The sequence below is a fragment of the Ctenopharyngodon idella genome, chromosome 15 (assembly GCF_019924925.1).
Source record: "Ctenopharyngodon idella isolate HZGC_01 chromosome 15, HZGC01, whole genome shotgun sequence".
Classification (NCBI taxonomy): Eukaryota; Metazoa; Chordata; class Actinopteri; order Cypriniformes; family Xenocyprididae; genus Ctenopharyngodon; species Ctenopharyngodon idella.
In genome coordinates this window covers 13692479-13712904 of record NC_067234.1, presented here as the reverse complement: position 1 = coordinate 13712904, position 20426 = coordinate 13692479, and the positions used below count along the sequence as shown (strand labels likewise).

The 20426-nt window shown below is 38.3% G+C and overlaps 1 protein-coding gene across 5 annotated transcripts in view; it reads left to right on the top strand.

The window, feature by feature from the left end:
• megf6 (multiple EGF like domains 6) overlaps positions 1 to 17905 on the top strand; it is a 68151-nt gene extending 50246 nt beyond the window's left edge. For 2 of the 5 annotated variants that reach the window (XM_051863600.1, XM_051863601.1), the window contains exons 23-31: positions 3654 to 3785; positions 6088 to 6216; positions 6429 to 6557; positions 9394 to 9522; positions 9705 to 9833; positions 9934 to 10062; positions 14074 to 14199; positions 14277 to 14405; positions 16532 to 17904. In XM_051863600.1, coding sequence (XP_051719560.1) covers positions 3654 to 3785; positions 6088 to 6216; positions 6429 to 6557; positions 9394 to 9522; positions 9705 to 9833; positions 9934 to 10062; positions 14074 to 14199; positions 14277 to 14405; positions 16532 to 16596 — 1097 coding nt within the window. In that variant the 3' untranslated portion in view covers positions 16597 to 17904. Of the gene's footprint in view, positions 1 to 3653; positions 3786 to 6087; positions 6217 to 6428; positions 6558 to 9393; positions 9523 to 9704; positions 9834 to 9933; positions 10063 to 14073; positions 14200 to 14276; positions 14406 to 14745; positions 14839 to 16531 lie in introns of all 5 variants that reach the window. The other 3 variants (XM_051863597.1, XM_051863596.1, XM_051863598.1) reach the window with 3 other exon arrangements.
• The last annotated feature ends 2521 nt before the right edge of the window (positions 17906 to 20426 follow it).

Here is a 20426-nt window from a genome sequence, read left to right as displayed (position 1 = left end):
AAAGTGTCTGAATAATTTTTGGTTCTAAATTTTTATCAATTTTACTGGTAGTCCACTGTATGAAGAATTTTTGGGTATAATATGTCACAGTTTACTTTATTTTGCTATCCTCACTTATATAAATGAACTATAGTGTCCTGCACCCACTAGAAAAAAAAAAAAAGATATCTAGTGTCTGAATCATTTTTGGTTTGACTGTATGTATATATATATATATATATATATATATATATATATATTCTGTCAAAATGGTAAAGAAATTGATTGATAGATAATTTCCCTCCATTTAAGTAGGTCTTATTACTGTAGCAGAAGAAATAGCTGCTGTATTAAATACATATGATTCTAAAATTACATTGTAGTCTCAGTGAATTCATTAATTTAGTGTTACATTTGTTAATATTTATAATATCACAAATTTTATGAAAAAAAGAGAAGCAGCAGGTGAATTGTACTCAAACACAGTGTCTGAAATAATGCCTGTTTTGTGTAGGTACTGAAGAATCAGTGATCTCTCCATTTATACATCCATTCATTGGACCAGCTTAATCAAAACGAAGGGAGGAAAAGACTAACACCCATTTTTAATTTAAGATTTAATTTTTTAATTTACAACAACAATTTGTTGCATTCAAAACTACGCTAAAAAGACGTACAAACAGCCCCACACAAAGTTCGACCTCTCATTACACACGCTGGGGTTTTGCTCCCCGACTCTCTTTCAACACCCGCCCATCTCTCTCACTCTCTCTTTCTCTCTCTTTGTGGATGTGAGACATCTGATAAAGGTTAGTGCTGAGCGGCCAACTCAAACAGCAGGCTTTGTTTTGTCTGTGTAAGGATAAGAAGTCTGGAACAGACATGAACACACACACACATATACACACACACAAACACACACACTGCAGTAGACATGGCTAATGACAACAGTCTAATTATTCTCTTTAGTCTGGAGTCTGAGCTTATCTCTTACACATGCCGGTGGGGTACACACACACACAGACACACACACACACACACACATACACTTATAGATGAACATACACAGATAATTAATAATAATAATTCCTTACATTTTATATAGAACTTTTCTGGGTACTCAAAGCGCTTTACATATGGAAGGGGGAATCTCCTCAACCACAACCAATGTGCAGCATCCATCTGGACGATGCGATGGCAGCCATATTGCGCCAGAACACCCACCACACACCAGCTTATTGGTGAAGTGATGAAGCCAATCAGTGTATGGGGATGATTAGGAGGCCATGATGGACAGAGGCCAGTGGGCAAATTCTCGACAATAAGGATCATCTAATGGCCTGAGGCTGGTGTGAGAGATTTTCAGGCCAGTTGACAGACCTGTGTTTTGTCAGTTGGGGCCAGTACTGCGTTGTCACCACATGCTATGTTTGTTGACCATATACAAGTGTTGCTATGTCTTAGAAACTTTTATACATTTATTTTTTGAGATAAGATTGAAAGTTACTGCTCTAATTATATTGTATATATGTATATACACTATATTATGCAAATATGATAAATAGTATATATGCCAACATGAAAACTTTGTTTATATATATATATACACTATATTGCCAAAAGTATTGGGACACCCCTTCCAAATCATTGAATTCAGGTGTTCCAATCACTTCCATGGCCACAGGTGTATAAAATCAAGCACCTAGGCATGCAGACTGCTTCTACAAACATTTGTGAAAGAATGGGTCGCTGTCAGGAGCTCAGTGAATTCAAGCGTGGTACCGTGATAGGTTGCCATCTGTGCAATAAGTCCATTTGTGAAATTTCCTCACTACTAAATATTCCACCGTCAACTGTTAGTGGTATCATAACAAAGTGGAAGCAATTGGGAACAAAAGCAACTCAGACACGAAATGGTAGGCCACGTAAAATCACAGAGTGGGGTCAGCGCATGCTGAGGCACACAATGTGCAGAAGTCGCCAACTTAGCTACAGACCTCCAAACTTCGTGTGGCCTTCAGATTAGCTCAAGAACAGTGTGTAGAGAGCTTCGTGGAATGGGTTTCCATGGCCGAGCAGCTGCATCCAAGCCTTACATCACCAAGTGCAATGCAAAGCGTCGGATGCAGTGGTGTAAAGCACACCGCCACTGGACTCTAGAGCAGTGGAGACGAGTTCTCTGGAGTGACGAATCACGCTTCTCTGTCTGGCAATCCGATGGACGAGTCTGGGTTTGGCAGTTGCCAGGAGAACGGTACTTGCCTGACTGCATTGTGCCAAGTGTAAAGTTTGGTGGAGGGGGGATTATGGTGTGGGGGTTGTTTTTCAGGGGTTGGGCTTGGACCCTTAGTTCCAGTGAAAGGAACTCTTAATGCTTCAGCATACCAAGGCCCTGTCCCAAATGGCACCCTAAACACTTACGGCCTTCCTATGAGTCCGCACTTTCGTGACGTAACACCGCTTTGACTGTCGGGAAGAAGTCTGCCGCGGAGCTCGCACCAGTGCGGGCTCAGCAAAAGGGGGGCCGCAAAGGGGGCGCTTGCGAGCACCCTTCTGAAGTCTAAAATTGACAAATGGGACACCCTATGGTCTCGTGGACTTAACGGGCACGCGCACGCGGCAGCCATTGTAAGTCCACAAGACCAAAAGTGCATAGAAGTGTGCCATTTGGGACAGGGCCCAAGACATTTTGGACAATTTCATGCAACTTTGTGGGAAGAGTTTGGGGATGGCCCCTTCCTGTTCCAACATGACTGCACACCAGTGCACAAAGCAAGGTCCATAAAGACATGGAGGGAGGGAGACAGGGAGTTTGGTGTGGAGGAACTTGACTGGCCTGCACAGAGTCCTGACCTCAACCCGATAGAACACCTTTGGGATGAATTAGAGCGGAGACTGCGAGCCAGGCCTTCTCGCCAACATCACTGCCTGACCTCACAAATGCGCTTCTAGAAGAATGGTCAAAAATTCCCATAAACACACTCCTAAACCTTGTGGAAAGCCTTCCCAGAAGAGTTGAAGCTGTAATAGCTGCAAAGGGTGGGCCAACTCCATATTAAACCCTACGGATTAAGAATGGGATGTCATTAAAGTTCATGTGCACGTAAAGGCAGGCGTTCCAAAACTTTTGGCAATATAGTGTATATATACTTTTTTAAATATGCCAACATAATTTTGGTTGTATAAAAATAACAAAAAAATTCTGTCCATCCATCCATGCCAAAAATTTGTTGGCAAAAATAACTATTTATCAGATCTAAACCACTGATCCGACTAGACCAGTGGAAAAAATCCTGACTGTTCAGCCCTGAATATTTGTATTTAAATATATATATGTATTTTTCATATAATCATGTTTCAGTGTGTGTGATATGCATTTGTGTGATAAATGCTATGTAATGGACGCATACCCACAAACACATTCATAAGGCCTGTCTTCTGTCAGATACTCTGGACGTATGTGAAAGTGTATGAATGTAAGTATGTTTGAATGACGTTATATGAGATGTCTAGCCTCCCCTTCATATCATATCATATCTCCTTCCTGTCTGAGACCTGATGCCTTTTCAGGAATGTGTCTAGACAACTGGACATTTCTGTTGGAAAACTCGCACAAGCTCTTAAAGTCATCTCTGTATGTTTTGTGTCATTTTCTGATGTTCTCTCTTTCTCAGTGTGTCCTCAGGGCAGATTCGGCCTGAACTGTTCTCAAGTGTGCACATGTTCTGGAGATCAGTACAGCTGTCATCACGTCACTGGGAAATGCAGCTGTCTACCTGGTTACTATGGCAACCGCTGTCATCTCAGTAAGATGCATTCTGCAAATCTCTACTGTTTGACCTAATACAGTTGTGTTCATAGTTGTTCAACCAAACCAACAGCTCATCTACAATGTGAGCTAATAGAAAAAGGTTATATAATCATATGCACTACCATTCAAAAGTTTGGAGTTAGAAAGGTTTTTTTTTTTTGTAAGAAATTAATACTTTTATTCAGCAAGAACATATTAAATTGATCAAAAGTGACAGTAAAAAATAAATGCTGTTGAATGTTCTATTCATCAAAGAATCCTGAAAAAATGTATCAGTATTTACATACAAATATTAAACAGCACAACTGTTTTGAACATTGATAATAATAAGATACATTTCTTGTGCACTAAATCAGCCTATTAGAATGATTTCTGAAGGATCATGTGACACTGAAGACTGGAGAAATTATGCTGAAAATTCACACAGGAATAAATTTCATTTTAAAATATATTAATATATATATTATTTTAATTTATAATAATATCCATAGTAACCAATCCCGTCAACGTGTGGGGTGGGGCTTTTGGAGTGAGCACAAGAACATCTTTAAAAAGGGACAGGAAAAATCGGGTGCATACAACAATATTGTGGGTGAATTATGTATATAATGTATATTATAATGTTATGATAAACAATGTGTCTTTCTCCACTGACTGTCTATGATGTTCAAAGCATTTCTGAGGATGCTGATTTTCAGAAGGCAGCTGTCTGACTCTGAGATGGTGAACAGGAACATGGTTGTTTGTGTAACTTTAGCAACACATTATTAGCTGTTTGATAACCTAGTCAAGCAAGAGGTGAATCATATAAATTACTGTTATACAGTGTTGGGTAAAAGTAATGCATTACAATATTGCATTACTCTCTAAAAAAGTAACTAATTGCATTAGTTACTTTGTATGAAAAGTAATGTTACATTACTTTTGCGTTGCTTTTTCTCACCTGGGCTGGGCTTGCTTGCTTTATTTTTAATAACAACAAAAAAGTTTTATTTTTGGCAGATGTTAAGGCCATTTCACACCAAAAGTGAAGTAAGTCTCAGGAATGAAGGAAATGCATATTTACGTCTTTACAGTAGAGGGCGCAGCTCAAACAAACCTTTCAGCTGTGCTGCCATTCTGGATTGAAGAAGAATAGGATACAGGAGAAGGAAGTTCAACACTCTTATTTCTAAATCTAATCTTAAGTAAATTTTGCTTATTAGTATGGCTGAATTAGATCAGCAGCAAAGATATTGGTTAATAAAGTGAGATTAAATACATAAAGTATATTTGTGTAATTTAATATAGTTAATTATTACAGGTTTGCATAAAATTCTGAGTTTGCATTTCACTATTTTTATTCATTTTGAGGAATACTAAATGTTTTCGTGCAAGTGAGATGAGTAAATGCATGTTCACATTTAGTCTAGAACTACAATAACCATCATGTTCACACACCTCTACAATTTATTCCTCTCAACATGGGGACAGGAGAGCTGTCAGTCAATAAATGTGAAAAAGTAACTTGGTTACTTATTTGAAAAAGTAACTTAGATATTTTGTTGTAAATTGAAAAAGTAATGTGTTACTTTACTAGTTATTTGAAAAACTAATCTGATTACGTAACTCAGGTTACTTGTAATGCTTTACTCCTGACACTGCTGTTATGTGTCCGACGTTGTAGAGAGCGATACATAAAATGCATTACCATTCTGATAGATCAACTTGTAGACGACCCTGTATATTTCATTCTTCCACTTCTTCTGAATCAGTTTCTGGTTCAAATATCTGAATTAAACCAATATTTCTACTTGCCATTACTACAGTTGACCGAGTGGATCAGGTAGTCTGGGTTGGTGTGATTGAGTGGAGGCGGGGCTAATTTGCATATTCATGAGTCCGTGTATACTAAACGAAGCAAGGGTGTAGAGTTACATTCAAGCTATTTAAGGCATAAAGACATTATTTTCACAGGAAAATTTGGTTATTAATAATGAGTTTTCAGAGATTAATTATTGACTGCAGGGGGTCTTTTAAAAATCTTACTGACCCCTAACTTTTGAACTTTTATTGTATCTGTATGTTGTTGTGTAGTTACATATAATTACAATATATATACACAAATATGCATTGTTTTATAAGTGTACTAAAATCTACCTGTATTTAGTGTAGAAAAACTTAAAATTCCAGGGTGATTTACAAGAACCCTACTAAACGGAAGATGCATAAATGCCTAATTAACATTAATGACAACTATTAACAGATTGTGTATATCAAAGATACACTCCAATGTTGCCCCTTTCTGCTCCTCACAGGATGTCGAGAGGGCACCTACGGCCCCTACTGTAAGAAGAGGTGTAGATGTGCTAATGGAGGCCGATGTGACTTCAGGACTGGCTCTTGCATCTGCCAGCCAGGATACTTGGGACCCAACTGCAGCACCAGTAAGAACCTGATGCTCAATCCATCACCAGAGTGGGTGTGGTTAATCATCTATGTAAACACACATCAGATGGACATCTTTGTCTGTTGCATAGCATCTTGCTGCCTTTCAGCGTCTCATGAAAGTTAAACGTAGGTCAGCTTTAAAAAAAAAAAAAAAGCATTCTGCAATTCTAGTTAATAACATCTGTTTTTTTCTGTCTTTCTCTCTCAGGTTGTCCCACAGGTCGCTACGGGAGAGACTGTGCTCAGGTGTGTTTGTGTGGAGAGAGAAGACAGTGCCACCCAGAGACTGGGAGGTGTAACTGCGCCCCTGGAAGAATAGGACCGTCCTGCGAACAAGGTATATATCTCAGTGGATAGCAGTGTTATTTATTTATTATTATATTATTTATTATTATTTGAGTTAGCCGTTATATTTGTATTTTCATTTTAGTTTAAGTTTTAGTCATTTTAATTGTTTTTTTTGTTTGTTTTTTTGCTTTATTAGTTTTATTTAATATTTTTATTTAGGTTTAATTTATTTTCTTTTTAGTTTTAGTTATTGTAATTGTATTACTTCATCTTATTTTATTTTGGTTAGCTGCCAAGGCAGCATTTGTTATTTAATATATATTTTATTTTATTTCAGCTTTATTCCAGTTAACGAAAAAAAAAAATTAATAGTTTTAATAGTTTTTTGTTGATTGCTGGTGGATTGCTGTACTATTTTCTTTTTTCCCCCCTTTTCCTTCCACTTATTTGCCTTTTTCCACCACTTATCTTGCCAATTTTTCCAACCGTTCAGTCATTCATTTCTTCTTTTTTCCTATCTTCACCCATCCATGGTCCCACCCTCCCAAATCTACAACATCCACGTCTTGTTAGAATCTGAAAGCCGTAAGTGTTATGATGACTTCATAAGCAAAACAACACTGAATTATACTGCGTCTCACAGTTTTGCACTTGTAGAAACTATTTGTCCTCCTCCTGATTTTCTCCCAGGGCTTATTTACAATATTTAGTTAACAAATTTCTCCAGTTTCCTCCGTGAGGGAATTTGAACACAGCACCCCTTTTCCTGAAGAACAGAAGCGAGAGATCAGATTCCTAATCTTCGTGTTTCATCACTCATCAGCTGAAATGGAACGGGACTTTCCAGGAGGGATTTTCTTAGCCTCCTTGAAAGTGCCGTCTCAGAGCGTCTCACAGACGTGCCACTGCTTACGTTCCCCATGTTTAATGTTTACAGATGACTATAAGTAGCTGGTTCTCTATGTTCCGTGTCGGCGGATCCGCTGGCGAGGAAACAAATAAATAAGCAAGCGAATCAAAGCGATTGGCTTATTGTTTTCCCAATCTAAATTACCCAAAGAAACATGATTGCTCTTTAGCTGCACTGCCAAATCAGACCCACTTTGCCATTGCACTAATGATCTAGAGCTTAAGTAAACTTGTGTGTGGCGTGTGTGTGTTTGTGCACGTGTGTGTGGCTGTTTGTGATCGAGCGATTGCATGTGTGGCTAGTTCTTTAAATGCATTTTGAGGGATGAGAAGGCCTTGGATAATTGTAGTAATTGAGAAATTCAGAGTTTATTTGAAAATAATGCCATCTGTGCTCTTGTTGTTACTGGAAGTTTCCGTCTGGACCAGGACATAAGTTAATAGATAAAACGATGAGGTGTTTTGCTTAAGGGAAGGTCTGCTGAATGTTTGTCCTGGTACAGTATAACAATGCATACTGTATGAATTTGGGACCTCTGTAGAGTTTCTGTTTTCTAGATGTGGAATATGTGATATAATGTTATGTATATGATTAACAGAACAAACACTATGTTACTTTTGGCCCTCTAGCGGAAGAACATTGTTTTGGTTGTGCTTCGGCTCTGCGTGACTGTGTGGATGAATACGGATATCCTACTGCTCATAAAACATTCACTACTAGGCTTAAGAGATATAACTAGTTTAGATGGAAAGGATCTCAAGCTGACTAGCTGAAGATGTTACTGTAGATAAACTGAATTAATAGACACGGTACTATCTTGAAAATAAATTCAAGCACAGCCCTTAAACAACCATAATGAAATGACCCTTCACAATAGTTAATGCTTTACAATGAGCTTGTTAGAGAGATACTTATGGCAATTTATCTGTTCAATAAAATACCTTAATCACCTGTTGAGTAATAAAAACGCCATCGCTGTGTCACTTTTACAACATTTCAAATCCCTCAGTTCTTACCATCTTTAAAAAAAGTCAAGCCGATGTTGGTTCTTGTTTTATTACGAGCTCTGTCGCATACTCTTTTTCCAACAGACTCTCCTCTGTTCAGCCTTTTTTTACAGGTGATTCCCCAGAGTTAAGATTTAGCTGCTTTATGTCAACCTTTCTCGCTCATTGAGACAACTAACCTCTGCCACTCCCACACCACAACACATGCGTCAATGCAGCCAGAGTAACTTTTCACTATTTACGAATATGACCAGACATGCACAGGCGAGCGACGAATGTATGCAATTTCCCACAAAAACCATCACCTCAGGTCTAAAATATAAACACTTACCATATAGTGAATCAGGGTAAGACAAATACACATTTTGGAAAAAGAACTGATGATGCATTGATTCATTATTTAAATTTTGTTAATTTTGAGCAAAAAAAGTGTACCTTTAATAAATCTTACAAACCTAAAACTTTTGAATGGTTGTGTACACACAAATGTACCATCCTCAATCGAATAGGGCTTTTGTTTACTTATGAACATAAATTGTCGTACATTTTTGTACATTTTTTTCAGTCGTGCACTGTAGCTCAGAAAAAAAAAAAATACATTCTCTAAGATCAACAAGCCAAAGCTTTTTTTTTTTTTTTTTTTGCTGTACAAGAATAAGTATGGTTTCAGGCTAAAATGAGATATACAGTGGAAATTAAGTGTTGACAGTATAATTTAGTGCTGGATGAGGATTAATCAGTGCTTGGTAAACCATCCTCATGTGGTTCAAATTGAAGACAGATCCATGTGACTTGCTGAAACACAGAGCGCACAGATACAGTCAAGACATCCAGTTGTAGCTACAACCTGCATAATGTGCTTCATAATGAAACAAAACAACACTTTTATCTCAGATTTATGCACAGCTTTTTAGTATTTTTGTTTTGTCAAATTATTGCTGTTAAATGTGTAATTGTTCTCGATGCAGCATGTCCTAGGGGGCGCTATGGAGTTCAGTGTCGGAGTTTCTGTACGTGTGCGAACGGAGGAGTGTGTGACCCTGTGAATGGGACGTGTAGATGTGGGCTGGGCTGGACCGGACAACACTGTGAAAAAGGTGAACAAGCACACAAATACACAAACAATGTGATTAGTTAGTATCCATGGAATTGCATCCTAACATAAACAGGAATAAAATGAACACTTTAAACTGTGTAATTGGATTTTTAATTCAGAATGCATTAATTTTTGGTCACAAGATAATAAATTCACCTTAATACTTTTGTGTGCATGTGATAGTTTGTGTCCCAGGTCACTATGGTGTGAACTGTGAGCAAGAGTGTGTGTGTAATAATAACGGAACATGTGATCGCTTTACGGGATGCTGCTCTTGCCCGCCTGGATACTATGGTCCCGCCTGCCAACACAGTGAGTGACAGACTTATCATCTTTACTATTAGAATTAATCATGTTTGCTGCACTTCTGAACAAGAAATATGATTTCATATGAAATGGTTCCATATTCCAGGATGCCCTGCTGGCTTTTTTGGCAAGATCTGTGCACAGTCATGTGACTGTAAACACAGGCACCTGTGTGATCACGTGACTGGACAGTGTGTGTGTCCTCCAGGTTACCATGGTGAACAGTGTGAAAAACGTAAGTCATCTCAACTTTAAAACATCTACATTATTAGCATGAAATTATACTGGATATTTCAGCTGAGAATTAAAGCTACAGTTCACGACCTACTTTCTTCAGTGGAACTAAAATTCGATGTTTCAGTTCTGCTCTCAAAGAAAACTCTCAGAGTCGAATTTCCAGGTCGCAGGAGTTTTAACTTTATTAACAAGCAACAAAGTGGGATGCCAGCTGTTCATCTGAATTTGTCTCTGGCCAGGGCACAGTTCTTATACAGTTTTCTTATCTGTTATTTTGCAACAAAGTGACATAATTCTCTGGTAAAATTAACCCCTGTGGTTTTCCCACAACTAAGTTCTACATCTTTTGCTTTAATCCCTAATTGTGGAATTCTGCCAATTGATGGTCAAGCCTTTCTCATAAGCAAAATGTAACATTGTAACAAGGACAATCAACACTCCCAGAGGCAAGAAGCCTCCAAGTGACATATTTATTTCAGACCACTTAATAATGGTCTTAGTCTTTCACAGCCATCTGTTGTTAACTGGAAAACCCCTGACTTAGCAAAAAACTGCTCAATCGGCCACAAAACTTCATCTGACCACATCTGACCTTTGTAATCAGTCACGTAGGCCATGAGGCCTCAAAACACTTCTGGCTTAAACAATTAACAAACTAATTCTACAATTGTTTTCTATGGGATAAATAAAATATTTTCATCAGAAAGTTCTGGTCACTTTTCTCAATATAATGAAAGTGAATAAGGGCTCTCAAGCACCAAAATAATAATAAAAAGCACTATTAAAATATCATAAAACTATATCCCAACTCATCTGAACCCTTAGAATATGTTTAATAGGCGAACAGACTGCAATTACATCATTCAGTGAAAAATTAAAGGTGCAGAAGGGAAATGCTAATCTGGGAAATATTACGTTAGCCTGTTAGCATTGAAAGCATACGATCCCACCCTCCTTGCAAATGGCCGTCCAAAGCCATGCCTCCTCCAAACCACAGGAATGCACACACACACACAGCTGGTCACGACAAGAGACAGCATTAAAACACAACATTACAATAATAATGAACGTAAACAACTAGTGCATTTTGGTTTAAAAACGCATAACTTTTGCTACGGTTACGCCTGTCGTTTACACTACTCGGGCGTTTTCGACCCTCAAAAAAGGAGACTTTCGAAAACGCTGCAGAGCCCGTTTTAGTTTGAAAACACTGTGGTTGCGTTTCAGTCTAAATGGACAAAAACGGAGACTTTTGAAAACGATGGCGTGGCTGCCCATGTTCGCTCTGCGTATCCTTGACGACCATGTAAACAATAACATGGAGACTGAACTGCAACCTTTGTTGTCATTTTTAGCAGCCATTGTGCAGTGAAACTCTGTTTTAAAACGAAAAGCACTAGTGTAAACGGGCCCTTAGAGAGCTTGTACCTGACTGCTGCAGATTCATTTCGGTGTTGATACTGTTGACATACTGTTGCATAATTCCGAGTCTGACTGAACAGCTCCGGTTTGAACGTCACGGTTTGGCATCTCTTAATTACAGTAGTTATTGTGTGAACGCAGCATAAGCTCGTTGTTTTGATTCGGTAGGAAGTGTAAAAGGTGGCTGCTGTTTGTTTGCGGTGCTCCGTGACTGCGGTCTGTCTGTATAAACTCTGTATAGCATGAAACGCACTGATGACGTATAATGTCTGCGTAAACAGGGTGTGCAAGGGTATGTAAAAACATATGTTGACAGGCAGGTAGGACATTGTATTATTTCATTCTGACCGAATATAATGATTGGATGAACATTTTATGGTCCTACGCCTTCCACAGACAATATATATTTATAAAAATACACTTAGACTGTTTAACATAGTGGTTGCTATCAGGATATGAGGAGACTTTCAACCAGTATTAAATGTTTCTATAGAGAATCACCTATTGCACATTTAAATCTTAACATTCATTCAAGCTCTTTTTGCACTTTCACGAGAATCTGTTTTAGATCTTCTGAATGAATATGGTTCTTTACAATTTGACAAAACCAGCATTGATTCTCTGTATTGACTCACTGACTCAGCTCAATGATAAGGAAGATTATTAGTGAGTAATAATTTAAATAATGTCTGTTTGTCACACAGGGTTATCATACGACTTAAAAGAAGTATGATTTATATGGACTACTTTTATGATACATGCTTTTGAGTCTTTTCTGAACCCCTTTTTGTTATCGCTAATAACAAAGGTAAAGGTGTTCTGCATACAGTATGGCTACTTTATGCAGAATTCAGAAACCTTTGTTATTATCGGTTGCCGTTAAGTGAACTGCAGCCAGCAACTTATTGTTCGTGCTCGCACTCATGCACACGTAACATACAAGGGACAAAATGTAATTCAAGACCATGATTTACTCGCGGCAAAGTGCTTTTTCGCTTAGAAGTAAACAGGGTTCCCACGGGTCATAGAATTTCTGGAATATCATGGAATTTTAAAAGGTCTATTCCAGACATTTTTTTGTCCAAGTCATGGAATATCAGGGATTTTTGTTTTGTTGATTTAAGTTTTAGTCTCCATTTATCAAAATGTAATTTTTCTATACCGCCTTTTTTTTAAAATCATGTTGTTTCACACGTTTTGCATATTTTTTTATGGTTAGGCAATTTTTTCAGCTGTATTTTATTTACTTCCCGCTCATCAACTTAAGTCAAATGCAGTCACCTGTACCTGTTAACTAAGGCAAACATGCCAGGAAAAATTGGCTACAAAATTACCACTTCAAAGACTGTCCTAACCAGCCTCGACATGACTAAGGATTCAATTTTTTTAAATGGTTTCTATAATTCTGGGATTTTGCAGCTAATTCCGGTCATACAGAGGGAACAAGAACATAAATGCACAATGAACAGTATTTATTACTTACAGTTTGAACATTCTTGTTTCCTTTTATTTCTTTTTAAAATCTGAGGTAAATAATCTATTGTTGCTCTAATAGTGGCTATTAAAGTCATGCAAAATTATATTTAAGCTCAAACCATTTTAATATTAAGCAAATATTCTCGCATCTTTTGCAGCGCCTCGCAAATGAGCGCCACGTTTTTAAGACACCGTGTCAAGTTAAAAGAATTTCAACTTTTCACACGCAGTGCCGCTCATCAATGTCAGTTCCAAAACAGTGGACCAATCAGAAGAACTCGGAGGCGGGGCAAGCGTTGCGAGCTTCTGTTTACAGTAGCAAGTTGGCATGACAACTGTTTTATTTGACGGCAACATGGCGAAGGAGGCGCTCATTATTATCTTATATTCTTTATTTCCATGTCAAAAGTTGTATCTATCAGTTCTGCTGTTTGCCTATTTCTATTATTTCTGTTATTGTCATTATTGCATCACGTCTCAAAAGCGTGAGACCCTCGCGTTCTACGCTGTGCTTTTTTTAAAACCATTCCCGACCGCTGCGTCTCGCATTTTTAGACGCAAAGGCGTGTTCTGTGTGAATGGCCCCTAATTCTGCAAAAACTAAATGTGAAGAAATAAAAAGACTGAATAATGAACTTGATGACAAACAGAAAAACCTCTAGAGCGTTTAATCCCTGAAAGCATAAAAACTATAAATTAATTTCTGTAGAAATAGTACAGAAAAATATCAAAGTGCATTTAACGGGTAAAAGTGCAAAAAAAAGTAGTGTGTATGAAGGTTTTGTACTAAAATGTCTGTGAACAAGTAAATAAAGCTGGCAAATGGATGGATTTTAGTCTGCTCAGTGCTCAGCACAACAGCGGCCTGTTTTTCCATTCATTACAGGTCATGGAAATTCAGCTTTTTAGTCAGTGAAAGTCAGAGAAAAGTCAGGGAATTTGACATTTGGCTTAGAGTGGGAACCCTGAGTAAAAAGAAGTTGGTAATGCCTTTGCAGCGATATTTTAACGAACGTCCCGACGCCGTCCATGCTGCTGAGAGAGAGACGTTTAAGCTGCACGCACAGATGTGCAGTTTGATGATCTCACTGACTGTGTGTTTGTATGACAGGTTGTGACGCTGGGCGTTTTGGGCGTGATTGTGCAGAACTCTGTGAGTGTGATGGGGCGCCCTGTGATCCGACCACTGGACAGTGTCTCTGTCCACCGGGAAAGACAGGAGAACACTGCGAGAAAGGTACACACAAACGTCTTATGCAAACTCTAACAAACCTTACTTCAAACTTCAGCCTTCATCTTCTTTCTCTCTCTCAGTGTGTGACAGCAGGTTTTATGGTCCAAGCTGTTCTTTCGTGTGTCAGTGTGCACACGGAGGCCAGTGTGACCAGCGCACAGGTCACTGCTCATGTCCTCTCACCTGGCTGGGACCCACCTGTGAGGAAGGTGAGGGTGTGTATGTGTATGTGTGTGGGATCACTTAGTATACTTTGGGAATAAAATTGTTAAAATCTGATAATGTTTCATCTAATATAAAAATTAGGGCTGTTAATTTGACGTGTTTAATAAGTATATAAGTAATAATACATATTATTATTATATAAATGAATCCACATGTAACAGTAGAAGTGTATGGTATTTCTTTCTTTAGTTAAGTAACAGGTGTGTGTGTGTGTGAGTCAGCTGTATGGTCTCTAACTCAAACCACTCACGCTGTTTCTTTCATCTTTCACCATCTCAGCATCTTTATTTCCCTAAATTCAACTTCTCTCTTTATTCTTATCAGTCACCACACAGACCCGACCATTTCAGCTCAGACGTTTCTGAAAGCCTCAGTCTGATGGACCCCTGAGCTGTTAAGGGCCTCCTGTCTGTCTGTGTAATGGCACCTCTCTCTGACAGTTATTTTAAGTGAATCGCAGCAGGACGTGTCATAGTGTGTGTGTGTGAGCTTTGTGAATGAGTGTATGTGAGTTCATGAATGTATGACAGTGCGTGTGTGTGTCACAGTGCAGTTACTGTACGTGGTCCATCCACAAAACCTCTAAAAAACTGAACATCCCCTAAAAATACAAATGGTTCTTTCACATTTTGCATCTTATTTATGAGACTGTTAGGATATGTTCTCATCTTCCTCTTATAACGTTTCTTTTTGTTTATTGTACTTATTTTATATTATAAAACTTTTTTTTATGGAGGACTTTAGTCAAACTGCACATTCTGTGATCAGTCAGCCAATAGGGATAAAATGGAAACCCCTCTTTAGCATATTTGGGGAGGAAATATCAGTGAAAAATACAGAAATAAATAAATATGGAATGGAAAAATAAATACTGTGCATGAATATAAAAACAGAAAAAGAATAAATAAATGTAAGAATAAATATAATTATTATGTTGGCTTGATAAAGCCAACATGCTGATCTACTATTTAAACTTATTATTATTCTTCTGAGCCAAAATTTGGACAGTATCTCCTCCTAGAGCTTTCAAGCTACAACCACCAAGACTGTTCTGACCTTCAGACTGTTCTGACTCGGGTTGTTATATCTTTTCAAACTGATCCGACTTACAATTTTCATTAAACGGAAGATCAAAACTATGAAAAGTTCAATAGACTTTCATTGAGGGGGGTCAAGACTTGTACTATAAGACTTATGTTGTATTTAAGATATCACTAGCAAAACTTAATGACTATCTTAGGACAACATGCTAAAACATGCTAGCAGCATGCTAAATCATGCTATCAACATGGTAATCATGCTAGAAACATGTTAAACATGCTAGCAAAATGTTAAAACATGTTAGCAACATGCTACTTCATGCTAATAACATGTTAATCATGCTAACAACCTACTAATTCATGTTAGCAACATGCTAAAACATTTTAGAAATGTGTTAAATCATGCTAGCAAAATGCTAAAACATGCTAGTAACATTTTTTTTTACTTTCTCTGAGTAAAACCTTCAAGTTCAGACTGTTTAAAATTATTTTAAACCTTCAGACCTGGCTTTGTAAAGCCAACATCAAAGTTTGTCATCAAACTTTACTCATCTAGTTAATAATTATTATTACTAATTTAATGAATACATCTGTAAATTAATAAATAAATTTGACTAAATTGCAATTTCTCCACTGAATTCATTCATTTATACATTTATTTATGTACAGTACATATTTATCATTCACATTTCTTCTATTTATCATTTATTTTGTGCAGTATACATATTTATTTATTTATGTATCATTTACATTTTCTCATTTCAACTATGACTACGACATTGGGGACAGTGTGTAAATCTTAAAATGGGGTACATAAAAGAATGTTTTTGAAAATTTGTTCTGTATATATTATAATTTTATTATGCTAAAATAATCATGTCTGAAAGGGTTGCAGGGACTCTACTACATTTACAGTAGTTCCTAACAACACCCTTTAACCGTGACTGTATTCACAATATGGCATATCCTCTTGTAACATTACTTAATAAAATAAACCAAAAAATGATATAAAAGAAATCAAAACCAGTCAGTACAGATGTGGCAATAATCACTCTCTGTCTTTTTCTCAGGTGCTTCTATAGATCACGTGTCCTCTCACGTACAGAAGAGGCGACGGCGTGTTTCACACTCCTAGTCCCCAAGCACACACACACACACACTCCACTGAGATCCCACCAGAAGGCGAGTGGCATGGGTGGGTGAATGAGTGTGTGAGGATCTATGTGACTTGTTATTATGGGTTTTTCCCCCAGACGAGCAAGCCACAGGAGAATTAGTACGAGGAAGCAATGCCGAAAAACACAGACACACACAAACATCCCCTCTGGATGCACACAAGACCACTGACAGGCTGTCACTGATTGTGTGTGTATGTGTGTGTCTTTGGAGAAGGGACACATTGTGTGAATGAGTGTTTTAATGTGAATATCACACACACAACATGGTGGACTAGTTTGACGTGACTTAAAAAAGCTTGTTTTGTGAGCTCTGTGTGTGTATGTTTGTGCATACACTCGCTATTTCTTATAAGTCCCACATCAGACAGTCAAACCAAACCATCCGATCGGCCAAACGCCCACCGAGCCACAAACCCAGACCGAACTTCTCTATTACGGGATCAGAGTGAAGCCTCAACCACTCATTTCTATAGTACACACCACAAATACACCACTAAAGTGGCACATCAACACTCAATGGGATTACTGCCTTCCATACATACCATATGCAGTCTAAAATGTACCTTGTAAACGTACACCAACACTAAATTTAACTTTTTTTTTTAACTACATTGTCTATAAAGTCCTCGTTTCTGGTACTTTTATGTTTTTTTTAAGTAATATGTAGCATGAATCAGGAACATTTGTGCTATAGATATCCTTTTCAAATCCATCTGGTTGGCTCCTGTGAGCGTGATGTATGTCCTGCGATGCGATTTCTGTGGCAGCCTGACTGTAAATATTCACAGTATTGTCACCCATCATCATGCCATCTGAGGTAAATTGTTAAAGCCGAGCTGTCCGACAGGATTTAGACACAATCTGATGCTTGTAAACTGAACAGACAGTTACTCCGACAGACGTCTTACATGCCAAACAAATCTAATCTTTATAAATTATGGTTCTTAGCGCTCACTCAACAGTCTTTTACTGTAAAAAAAAAATAAAAAAATGCTGTAAAAAGTTTTTGTTCCTCTGTTCTGCCTTTGTTCCTCTCAGGATGTTATCAGAGTAAAGTAAAATTTCCCTGTACAGTGAAATGTATTGGTTCTTAAACTTTTAATTAAATATGTTTGTACAGAAAATGTGTTTGTAAAATGTTTTTGTTTTAACTATACTGTAAAACTTTACACTGTAAACATGATTTTCTTACTCTATATTTTTGTCCTGTTTTGCACAACACATCTTAAAGGATTAGTTCACGTTCAAATGAAAATTACCCCAAGCTTTACTCACCCTCAAGCCATCCTAGGTGTATATGACCTTCTTCTTTCTGATAAACACAACTGGAGAAATATTAATAAATATCCTGACGCATCCAAGCTTTATAATGGCATTGAACGAGGATCAACAAGTATGAGCTGAAGAAAGTGTCTCCATCCACATCCATCCATCATAAACATACTCCACACGGCTCCGAAGGGTTAACAAAGGCCTTCTGAAGTGAAGCGATGCATATGTGTAAAAAATATATCCATATTTAACAAGTTATGAAGTAAAATATCTACCTTCCGTCAGACCGCCTACTGTATTCAACTTAGGGAAAAAACAGAACAGGCGTCGCGTCAGTTACACTTTTTCCGTAAGTTGAATAGGGAAGGTGTAGGACGTAGTGTAAGCTTTTTGAACTGCGCGAGTTTTACACTTTCTTCGTAAGTTTAATATGGAAGGAGGTCTAGCGGAAGCTAGATATTTTACTTCATAACTTGTTAAATACTGTTTTTTTTTTTTTTTTTACACAGAAGCATCACTTCACTTCAGAAGGCCTTTATTAACCCCCCCGAGACGTGTGGAGTATGTTTATGATGGATGGATGTGGATGGAAGCACTTTCTTCAGCTCATACTCGTTGGTCCTGTTTACTGCCTTTATAAAGCTTGGACGCATCAGGATATTTATTAATATAACTCCAATTGTGTTCCTCAAAAAGAATAAAGTCATATACACCTAGGGTGAGTAAAGCTTGGGAAAACTTTCATCTGAAGGTGAACTAATCCTTTAAATCAAGATATATTTACTTGAAAAGCAAAATAAAGTGAGTTTTTGGTTAGCCGATAGCCTCGTGGGCAGTGCGCCGACATTGTGCTTCGGGCAACCCGAGTTCGAGTCCTGGGGCCTCATTTATAAAGCATGCGTATTCACAGATTTGATCTTAGAGTGTGTACAACGCTCATATTTATAAAAACGGTCTATGATGTGGAAAAGTACTTAGCGCCATGTCAGGGTCTGAGCAGACGTACGCACTTTTCCTTGTCAGATTACTGCAGGTTTTTGGAAATCTAAGCTATTCTTGCTGCTCGCTAAGGATTTGGATGATGACTGGTGATCTTTTATATGTAAATGACATTAATTAGGTGTCGTTTACAACGCGGAGAACCGAAACCATTCAGCTGCGTGCAAGTTCATGATCATTTGTGATTTATAGATTTCACATCTGAAAGAGAGGCGTACGCTCATTTTCTGTGTACATTCATTCTTTGAATCACACGTACACACATCTGAGAAATGATCGTAAGACCAAATTTAGGACGGTTTCTGCACAACCTTTTATAAATGAGGCCCCTGGCTTGTGAACCTTTCCTGATTCCGTCCCCCTCTCTCTCTTCCACCTCACTTCCTGTAAACTCTATACTATCCTATCATAATAAAGGCAAAAATCGCCAAAAGTAAATCTTTTTTTAAAAAAATTTTTTTTTTTTCTTACCACATTGGTAGATTTTTTTCCTTGTTTTAAGCATAAACTCAATTATTTTGTTTATTTTTGCTTCTCAAGTAAATGTATTTTGTGTAGATATATAGAAATATTTTTTGTTTAAAGATCTGAACCTCAGTGTAAAGCGCACACGCTATTATTTTTGATCACCCGAGTGAAACGTTGTTTGTAGGACAAGGATATGTAGGTAGTGGGACTTTGTGGATAGCATGTTCCTCTGCACCTCTCAGATGGGAGGGTCAAACGTATCAAAGGTCACCTGCCTACACCTGTCAGCCCACCTGAGTGGAACAGGCCCACAACATGTGTGTGTGTGTGTGTGTTTGTCTCTATCACTGGCACCATTGCTGTACCATTTCTCAAGTGCAGCGGACCGTCACTGCAGGTGGGAGAGCCAGGCGAGGACCCCCACGCCCTGACGCGCGCTGCCCAGCGTGAGTGATGGAAGCTCGGGGGCTGTCGGTGGACAGAGCCCTTGAGTCTGATGGATGGGACGGGGCTCCACTGGCCGCACCATGTTGTGACAGCCTACAGATGTTCTCCAATAATGTTTATCAGCCCGAGCCTCCAGCAATGGATGACACACACCTGTTTCCAGTCAAACAGGGCTCTAGAGGCCATCCATCCACACACACACCTGAGTCCAGTCAAACAGACCGCCGTAGCCCATCCATTCATTACGGTCTGGGTGGCCGTGACACTGTACACCAGCTTTGATCAGCGGACGGGTGGCACATATACGGACAATCGACTGGACAAAGGTCCATCTTGTCTGTCAGGGTCGCTAGAGCTATACGGCTCAAAGCCAGCAGACTTCTTATTTAGCTGTTGCTTATTGCATCTTCACAGTTCTGTAGTCTTGGGCGAAATGTCAAGGAGGCGAATGCAATTTTGCTGGGACGGCGTTAAGATGGATTTAGTTTTACTGCCCTGGCCTCAGTGCTTGCAGTTACCAATCTGTGTTCAATAAAAAGTATAATTAAACTGAGGCATGTAGATAAATATGAACTGTATTTAAAATATCTTCTTAAAATGA